The sequence below is a fragment of the Phragmites australis genome, chromosome 11, assembly GCF_958298935.1.
Source record: "Phragmites australis chromosome 11, lpPhrAust1.1, whole genome shotgun sequence".
Taxonomy (NCBI): Eukaryota; Viridiplantae; Streptophyta; class Magnoliopsida; order Poales; family Poaceae; genus Phragmites; species Phragmites australis.
In genome coordinates, this window is record NC_084931.1 from 17,258,511 (window position 1) to 17,267,547 (window position 9,037).

The following is a 9,037-nucleotide window of genomic DNA, read 5'->3' on the forward strand; positions in this document are numbered from 1 at the left end:
AACTTCACTAAATCGGTCTGATGCCATTATTGTTTTGCATACGTCCGCATCTTGCCATTTTGTACACCTCCGGGCTCCTTGGGCCCACCTACAGGCGGGCGTACTTCGGTATATCCCAAAATGCCCTACCGCCGGTCTCTAAAACGGCCGCCTGGTCCACTCGAGCTACTCCCGCACCACTCCCTCACTCACTCATCGTCACCAGCGACGACGGCGACCAACATGGCGACGGCGACCAACCGTGAGTAACCCTAGACTTCCGAGATCCTCCTGATTGGGACAGCCCCAAGCAAGGTTTGGAGTAGCCCGATGAAGGCGGCGTCGAGGTCAAGCACAACTGACAGCGATGTGGAGGAGCTCCCCCTTGTTGATTGCCCAGATTGTGGGAAACATGTGATTAAGCTACGAAGCAAGCAAGCGGCGACATATGGCAGAGTTTTCTACAAGTGTGAGGAGAATGTGAAGGTGAGCTGGATCAAATCGATGTTAGGTTTTCGGTGTTCTTGGCCACGGCTTTGTTTGATTTTGTTGATTTCGTTGACATTGGTAGGATGATCCATTGACTTGTGGATTCTACAAATGGGAGAATGAGTACAGGTCGTGGCTGCGGCGTAAACGTTTGCTGGAAGATGTTATCGTGCCCTGCTCTTCTGACGACAAGTTCCACAGTGGTCGCAATGGAGAAGTGAAGCAACAAATTTTGGAATTGAAGCCTGAGATTGCCCATCTGACAAATGAAATCAGGGAGTTGAAGCAGCAAATTGTGTCGTTGAGGACAATGTTGTGCATAGGGAAGAAAGGAGTTGTTGTTGACAGTGTGTGTGTTGCTTTAGTTGGTTGTTTGCTAGGTATTGTGGTTGCAGTTCTGTGCAAGTATTTAGAAGCTTGAATGTGTGCAAGTAGTGAAGGACTGTGTAATTACTTTGTTAAGTGAATGAAATATTGTTTGCTAGGCATTATGATTGCGCCAAGTACAATATTGCTACGTTGGGTTAAATATAATCTAACACATCATTCTGTATGAAATGGGAGAGAACTGAACAAGCTTAACACATCATGTCCAGAACACTAAATTGCTAGTCACAGCAGCACAGTATCAGGTCCATAACAAGGTTAACATAAGCATCAGGTCCAGAATGTGCTGAACACAAGCATGTCATGTTCAGAACTAGCATAACAACAACTACATATTACATGCATCATGTCCAGAACTAGCTTAACACCTCATGTCCAAAACTAGCAACTACATATTACATGTCCAGAACTACATGCATCAGGTCTTCAACCACTTCGAGAGCTTTTTGACAACACTGGCAGTTGGTGCACTTGGTTTAGCCTTCTTCTTTTTTGGTGTTTTCCTCTTCTTGGGTGTCCTCTTCTTCTTGGGTGTCTTCTTCTGCTTCTTGGGCGTTTGGTTCTCACCCTCCCCAGTGGAAGCCATTTTTTTTCTTGCTTACAGAATCACATTGTCAGGCATACTTCACAAATATGAAATAAAAAATAAAAACAGTACAGTTTTGGGTTACCTCTTCCTTGGTGTTGATTGACTTGGGCCCACACGCTCCTCATTGCTCTCCACACCAGATGCCTCAGCTAGCTTGCATGTCTTCTCAAAGTGTCCAAAGTCTCCACATCTCCTACACTTAACAGTTCTTCTTCCTGGTTCAAGAACACCTCTTATTCTCTGAACTCTAGGCCTCCCTGCACCTCTCTTCTGCTGTTGTGGAAACACTTTGTAACCAAGGTCCACAATAGGCCACTGGGACCTATCTGTCATTGGAGGTATCATGGCAGCATATGTTGCCTTGAACCTCTGCACAGAGTAGTAATCATGGACATAATATTCTATTTTACATCTATTGGCACAGATCCAAGCCAAGGCATGGTTTCAAGGTTTGCCTGTGATTTGCCACTGCCTGCATGAGCATCTGTGGTTTTGCAGGTCCACTGTATGCCTCCTGGTGATATTGTCAGCATGAACAAGTGTGACTTCTGCAAAGTCATCATCACCTCTAACAATCTTGACAACTCTTAGGCTATTGCTTGCTTTATTCAAGTCCTTGATCACATTTGGCAAGATCCCATCCTCCATCAGTCTTCCTATATTCCTCCTGAGGGCCATGTTCTCCATTATCAACTCCCTCAGTCCATCTACTAGCTCATGAAGAAGCAGAGCCTTCATTGGCTTGATTTGCTTATTGAAACTCTCAGAAACATTGTTTGTCAGGTAGTCACATTTGCTTTCTTCTGAGAACCCACATCTGTACCATATTCTTCCATGATGTTTCTCAAGCCAGCCTATAGCATCTGGGCTTGTCTCAGCTATTTGCTGCATGTGCCACCTGAATCCATCTCCAGTGTAAGACCTTGCAGCTGGATATAAGTGTTGAGTAAAAATAGGTCCTCGATATTTCTTCATGAAATTGCCATAGAGATGCCTCATGCACTCTCTATGCTCAGCTTCAGGGAAGGCAGCATCAACAACACTTTCCAATCCTTTACAAGCATTAGTTGAAATGACTAAACCTGGACGATTGCCTATAACTCTATGCAATAGTTGCATGAACCAAGTCCAGTTGTCTTCTGTTTCAGAATCAAATATAGCAAAAGCTACATAGAATAACCAGTTGTAACCATCTACAGAGGTGGCAGAGGCCAATTGTCCAGTGTATTTACCAGTGAGCATAGTTGAATCTACTCCTATGTAAGGTCTACACCCTTCTAAAAATCCATGAACATAGGGTTGCAAAGCAACAAAAATTCTCTTGAAGCACATTTTTTTACTTACTTTCTGCACTTCAATTTCAATAAGAGAACCTGGGGAGACCCTCTCCATCTCTGCTGCCCAATTAAATAATAATTGGAAGCTCTCCTTATAAGTACCATGAATCTTTTCAAGTGCCAGCTTCATTCCAGCCCAAACTTTTGAATACTTCAACTTGATCTCATACTGTTCTTCAAGCTTCTCTTTTGCATCCTTTGCACCCTTCTGTGGGTTCTTCTTTAATCAGTCCCCCAGCCTATCTGCAACCCACCCTTGACTAGCCATCCTCCCTTCCTTCAGCTTAGTTGTGGGACAATTGTGCTCAAATGGAAGAACCTTTATCTGCCATTGGAAACAATAGATGTGACAAACACATTTATAGATGAACATTGACATGAAAATGAACACTAACATGTAAATGCATTGACTCACCTGTATTGTTGTGTTATCTTGCAGCCTTGAAGCATGTATACGCCAAGAGTAGCCCTTATGTGAACAACTAGCAATAAACCTAGTTTTATCTGTCTTCAAACCACTAAACTCAAAACCTCTCTTAATAGCATAATGCCTAATTGTTGTTCTCAAGGTAATGATGTCAGGAAACAATGCATGCAATCTAATAATTGGGTTGTCAAGATCATGCAGCACATGGAGTTCCTGAGGGTCAGCATCATTTATTTCTACCTCAGGAGGCTCTTGTTGTGCAGTGTCAGCACCAGCAGCAGGTACATCAGGCTGCCCTGGTTGTGCAGTGTCAGCACCAGCAGCAGGTAGATCAGGCTGCCCTGGTTGTGCAGTGTCAGCACCAGCAGCAGGTAGATCAGGCTGCCCTGGTTGTGCAGTGTCAGCACCAGCAACAGGTGCTAATGGATGACCATACATACCTTCATCATCTACACCAACATACTCCTCACCATTGTCAAAGACATCAGGCTCAGCTTCATCTGCTTCTTCACTAGCAGGTTCTTCACAACCTACTACTTTAGATTCAAATGATGTCTGGCCTTCTTGAGCAGGAGGTGGGAAACATTCACTGGGAATGGTACTTGGTTCTGGTGGCACAACACACAAAGGTTCTAGGACTAAAGCATCGTACTGATCACATGTGTCTTTGTCAAACACTGCTACCAGGAGCTTTAAGTGTTTCTCTAGTTTGTACATGTCAAGCACATCTAATATTTGACTCTCATCAACTAATTGAATATCCTCACCCATCCTCTTGTCAAAGACCCACACCACTGGCTTTTGGTTAGTGCCCCATTTGACCTCGACACTTAAGCTTCTCATAAGGAAATCCAATGAAAAGCTGTCTGAATCCACTACCCAATCCCGAGTTAAATCTTTTGTATACGATTTCCTACCATTTGAGTCAACCGTGACAAAACCTTCAATCTTAACCTCTACTGCGTACCAAATCCTAGCGAGAAAAGAGAGGAAACCTAATCAAATCGTGAGCTATTTCCTCCCGAGAACTGAATTAAACCACGAATCTGAGCTATTTCGTACCGAGAACCGATGCATTGTGCAGGAATTAGGGGGATCTGGGAAGTCTAGGGTTACTCACGGTTTCTGCGATTCGGCCGCAGTGGGAAGTGCGTCGTCCATCCTAGGTGTGGGCGCAGTCGTCCTCAGCCGAGCTCCGCCCCCATCGCTAGTGACAATGTTGCCTTTCCCAGTCGCCTCCGCCGTCGCCGTGTTGGTCGCTGTCGTCGCTAGTGACGATGAGTGAGGGAGCGGTGCGGGAGCAGCTCGAGTGGACCAGGCCCAGCGGCAGTGCATTTTGGGACATACCGAAGTACGCCCGCCTGCAGGTGGGCCCAAGGAGCCCGGAGGCGTACAAAATGGTAAGATGCGGACGTATGCAAAACAATAATGACATCAGGCCAATTTAGTGAAGTTTGATGGCATATTTCTAAACCATAAAAATTATAATGGCACCAATCTAATTAAGTCAAAAAGAAAACGTATCATAAGTGGTTACTGATAAAATCGAAGTTGAAGTTAGGTGCCCAAGAGGGCACGTCACCAATCTCCTCCTTTTGGATGGCTAATGGCTTTGTTAACTCCAGCTAACCAGCGTTATCTGGATGAGAATGGATCACTGGATCGGCCCGTCTTATTAACTCGTCGCCCTCGAGACAAAGAATTCCTTGTGCCCACCGCATAAGTTTACCTTTTCTTCCATTTGTTTTTTCTTCTTTTTTCCTCTTCTTTTCTCTTGCCGACCTTCGTTCTGTCATTGCAGTTTTGTAGACATAGTTCCATATTTATTTCAGTCGATGGCATGTTTGAAATGTTGATTTTTCACCGGAGTTTTTCAGTCTCCTGGCACATTGACTTGTTGTGCAATGTTCCAAATATTGACAATTTTTCACTCGCGCAATGCTTTAACGAACCTATGTTGTTCAGATTAGTAACCAGCTTCTAGTAGAAACTAAGAAAGTATCTGAATGCGCAGTAGATGAGACACTGATTTTTGGATCGTGTAAGATGAACATGGTTTCATCCATTTCTTGCGAACACATTGCTGCATTCCATGGTTCTCACCATGTAAGCACCTAATCACACAGAAGCAGCCACACTAAGTTCACTTCTCATCTGTCCATCTCATTCCCAATTGGGAGCAGCTACCATGATGCAACCAACCCTATATACTACACCATCAGGTAGAAATAATGGGCTATACAACCAATGGTAAATGACGCAGCTCAGACTGTACACACGACGGAAGAATTGACCAAACCCATATCTGTATGTGTCTTCCCCCTGTAGTCCTCAGATGTAGGTCTGCTTGGCCAGCTTGAAGCCGGAGATGAGAGCGGAGAGCGCGAGGCAGACGAATGCGAAGAAGGCCATGCTGATAGACACCGCCGACGAGTCGGTGAACATGTTGTCAGCACCCTCGCGCATGCGATTCGTGATCGGGATCGCGGCGGATAGCGCCGACATCATCAGGTATGCGGTCACCTGCAGGAAGAGCAACGACCGAGTTTTGACTGTTCAGTTAATGTCATAGCACTGAGGTGTCTGCCAGATAATGTATGTAAAATATTGCTCGATCAATTTCAAGCAAGAATTGAGGATAGCATCTCAATGCAAAATCCCGTCGTGGGCACAAAAAGTTGAGGACTAACTACCAGTTATATATAGGAAGAGTTCATATTCCATTTTTTATGGTTTAAGTGCTTTGCATTCTTGAGTGATTAAAAGGGGGGCAAATCAAAAGAAAAGGGCGCAATTCAAGCTCCATAACAATTACATGTACTTTCTGTCATCAATCCCTCATGTCATATGGTAGATTTCAGGTTCTGATTTTGTATGCAAGTCATTGGCCCTCAAGCCAGGCCTCTGATATCGATGAGGCTTTTTTTTTTTTTTTGGACTAGGAAAGCCTTGGGTGTCAAGTTCATGCCTATTGATATCGATGTCGCTGTCAGCCATCTGATCTAGCACATTCCCGATGCCGATCGTTATGAAATGAAAAGAATATGAATTTGTCGTGTTCAAACGGCCGATGCATTCCTATGATGGTACGTATGTAGTGATTCAATCGTGCTGCAAGTTCCGTGTGGACTTGTGAAAGAGTGCATCAGAACAGCTTGATAATGCGATAATAAACTACCGGAATTAAGTGATGTATTAGCCGGAATCATTGAAATGCCAGCACAGAACACCTTGCGCAATGATTGTCCGCCAACAGTCGTAATCGGAAGCAATTGTCCTCACGAGGTGCTATGGATCATCACAAGCTGCTCGTGACATCCCAAAGCTGAATGAGCAATATGTTTGTAGTACTCTGCTACCAAAAGTTTCACCGCCGCGTTCAAGTATATTTCGCTTTTCCTTTCGTACAAGCAACCGTGATTCTGATTAAATCCCCAACGAGGCATGGCGACGCGACCATGTCTTTTACGCAAATCGCGAAACCCCAGGCACATCAGAGACGAACAAGAATCGCCGAGACAAAATAAACATTCAGAGGAGGCGAAGTAGAGGGTAGCAACAAGAATCGGTGTGATGCTTACCTGGTCGCCGGCGAAGTCGACGAAGAGCCCGGTCTTGGCCTGCAGGTCCTGGCCGCCGGTGAGGCGGACGCCGTGCCGGACTAGCTGCAGAGTCGTGTAGATGAAGGTCAGCAGCCCGATCGCCACGATGTACCTGACCGACCAACCAACAGCCGGAAGTTACGAACGGGTCACTCTCCGGATGGACAACCACCGCCGGACCGGACGTGGTGGGGGATCAAGAAGTGCACGGGAGAGACGGTCTCACCTGTACTCCTCGTAGCGGTCGAACTGCTTCCAGTCGCCGTGCTCGTTGAAGGCCATGACGAGGAACGCCAGCAGGGAGAGCGCCCAGGCCGCGGCGCGCAGTGCGGAGCCGGACCGGTCCAGGAGGTCCTGCGTCCGCCACCGCCGCACCACGGCGCCCATCACGCCGCCGGCGCCAGCCGCGCCCCCGCCGTCGGTGGCAACCGGGGCCGGGGCGGCCGCGGCCTTCTCGAGGTCGGCGCCAGCGGCGGCCATGGCAGCTGGTGACTGGCAAGCGCTCGCAGGGTCTGGAATGGAATCGGCTCGGTAGTTGGGTGCTCGATCGGTTGGCTCGCGGGTCGCAAGCCACCAGTTATACAACGAAGCACGCGCCATTTTTGGGCGGCCCCGGCCATGGATCTTCTGCGGTGCCGTGTGTGTGGCGTGTTACACGAGAGCTGCGCGCCATATAAAATGTTGCCGTGCTTGACGGGGATCCTCTTTTTCTTCCGAATTTCAGGCTCTCTTTGAATTCCTAGATGAATTTCTCGATTCTCCATTTCATGCGTCGTATGTTTGTGCTGACTGCTCGAGCGAGGTTGTCACCTCAAATGTGGCCTATGGTATCTTCGTCATCTCAAACTCTCACGGCATATTTAGGGAAAAAAAAACTATTTATCGTAATGAGGTTTTCCTTAAGCATATTAAGGATGCGCAGCATGTATTATGCATGACACAGATTCTAGATTGAGTAGAAATGTTGTATTTTTTATGGTTAGAGCATCTTCAACAAATACCCAATATAGCTCTCTATAGCTATTTTTAAGGATCTTAAGGGTCTAAAATATCTCTCCTACAGCTCTCCTATCTAGTTCTTAATTTCTAGTGATGCCCAAAACTCTCTCCATCCTAACTACTTCTCGTAACAGCTCTCATTCCCTATCCATTGACCCCACCACTCATGCCTGTGCCACCTACCAAGCCTCCTCCTATCCTCGCCTTACCCTTGCTCGACAAAAACAAGCAGCTTATCATCGTCGCCGCTCCACCTTCTCCAACTTGCCACGGGCTTGCTCCCAGATGGTCCACACCCGTGATCCCACATACGTCTGCTCCAGCTCCCGTCAACGCCATCCGGGCCTACTCCGTTGTATGTCGCCTCTGTTGTTGCTATTTTCTTATTCGGATCGGCCGAGGCTGTTGCTGGCGGCGACTACGTCGGTGGTGGCCCAATGCTGATGGAAAGGCTCAGGTTGAGCTGCGGGTGGTTGGTGGGGCTCGTCGGCAGTACAGGGGCATCGTGAGGCGCGGTCGTGGGGAGCAGAAGCTGGAGCTCTCACACGCGATGTTGTTGTTCCATTGCCGCTGAGAAGAGGGGAGTGAGCATGAGGCCAAATAGCTTGTTGGGGAGCTGGTGTTGTGGTCATGAGGGGCCACAACAGCTACGGCGAAATCCGACGAGAAATCGAGCAGGGTGGCGGTGGAGGAAGGGGAAGGAGAGGAGAAAGAGCGGGGCAGCAGGGAGGAGGAAGGAGGAGGAATCGGGTGGTTCTTCATTTGCTCGTGAAGAGGAAAGGGAGGAAGAAGGGAGATGAAGGGTGGGGTCCACATGTTGGTGATACAAGAGAGGAAAGAGAAAAGAGTCTGGTGAAATATATAGATTAGGTACAGGGAGTCTGTTGAAGATAGAGAAGGTTTAAAAAGTAAATTTTATCAGAAATACTTCTATATAGAGATATAGGAAGTTTTAGAGACTCGCTCTTAACGGCACGTAGCCTCGTGCATTGTTATCAAAATGATGTAGAAAATATGGGGAGTAGAGACAAAAGGCGAGGCCCTTCATGAGAAAAATAATGTGAGAGATGAGACTAAAACTGATCATCCAGAGTCTCCCATGTGAAAGGCCATAGTGCCCACAGAAGATCCTTGTGGACAAGTCAGTGCGTGTGTTGCGTGCACCCACACCACTTCCAATCCAACGGCCCCCAGCGCCAGGTTATCCTGATTGACGCCCAGCATTAAT

The 9,037-nt window shown here is 47.0% G+C and overlaps 3 protein-coding genes across 3 annotated transcripts; 1 reads left to right on the plus strand and 2 right to left on the minus strand.

Annotated features, from left to right (window-relative positions):
* Positions 1–309: 309 nt before the first annotated feature.
* On the plus strand, positions 310–889 carry LOC133884023 (uncharacterized). Its single transcript, XM_062323429.1, has 2 exons — positions 310–465; positions 551–889. The coding sequence occupies exons 1-2, from the start codon at positions 310–312 to the stop codon at positions 887–889; spliced, it is 495 nt and encodes a 164-aa protein (XP_062179413.1).
* A 384-nt stretch (positions 890–1,273) lies between these two features.
* On the minus strand, positions 1,274–2,836 carry LOC133884024 (uncharacterized). Its single transcript, XM_062323430.1, has 3 exons — positions 1,956–2,836; positions 1,527–1,856; positions 1,274–1,448 (listed from the first exon to the last, which is right to left on the minus strand). The coding sequence occupies exons 1-3, from the start codon at positions 2,834–2,836 to the stop codon at positions 1,274–1,276; spliced, it is 1,386 nt and encodes a 461-aa protein (XP_062179414.1).
* A 2,401-nt stretch (positions 2,837–5,237) lies between these two features.
* On the minus strand, positions 5,238–7,434 carry LOC133885920 (CASP-like protein 4B4). The gene is made up of 3 exons (XM_062325689.1): positions 7,037–7,434; positions 6,790–6,922; positions 5,238–5,731 (listed from the first exon to the last, which is right to left on the minus strand). Exons 1-3 carry the CDS (start codon positions 7,408–7,410, stop codon positions 5,540–5,542), a joined length of 699 nt encoding a protein of 232 aa, XP_062181673.1. The 5' UTR covers positions 7,411–7,434; the 3' UTR covers positions 5,238–5,539.
* Between the last annotated feature and the right edge of the window lie 1,603 nt (positions 7,435–9,037).

Excerpts from the sequence above, each read along its gene's own strand:
- LOC133885920 (XM_062325689.1), bottom strand. The coding sequence starts at position 7,410 with ATGGCGCGTGCTTCGTTGTATAACTGGTGGCTTGCGACCCGCGAGCCA. Across the intron at positions 6,923-7,036 it reads GACCGCTACGAGGAGTACAG|GTACATCGTGGCGATCGGGC; the intron begins GTGAGACCGTCT and ends TTGGTCGGTCAG. Across the intron at positions 5,732-6,789 it reads TCGACTTCGCCGGCGACCAG|GTGACCGCATACCTGATGAT; the intron begins GTAAGCATCACA and ends CTCTTCCTGCAG.
- LOC133884023 (XM_062323429.1), top strand. The coding sequence starts at position 310 with ATGAAGGCGGCGTCGAGGTCAAGCACAACTGACAGCGATGTGGAGGAG. Across the intron at positions 466-550 it reads AGTGTGAGGAGAATGTGAAG|GATGATCCATTGACTTGTGG; the intron begins GTGAGCTGGATC and ends TGACATTGGTAG.
- LOC133884024 (XM_062323430.1), bottom strand. The coding sequence starts at position 2,836 with ATGGAGAGGGTCTCCCCAGGTTCTCTTATTGAAATTGAAGTGCAGAAA. Across the intron at positions 1,857-1,955 it reads GCTGACAATATCACCAGGAG|ATGTAAAATAGAATATTATG; the intron begins GCATACAGTGGA and ends CTGTGCCAATAG. Across the intron at positions 1,449-1,526 it reads CAATCAACACCAAGGAAGAG|AAAAAAAATGGCTTCCACTG; the intron begins GTAACCCAAAAC and ends TCTGTAAGCAAG.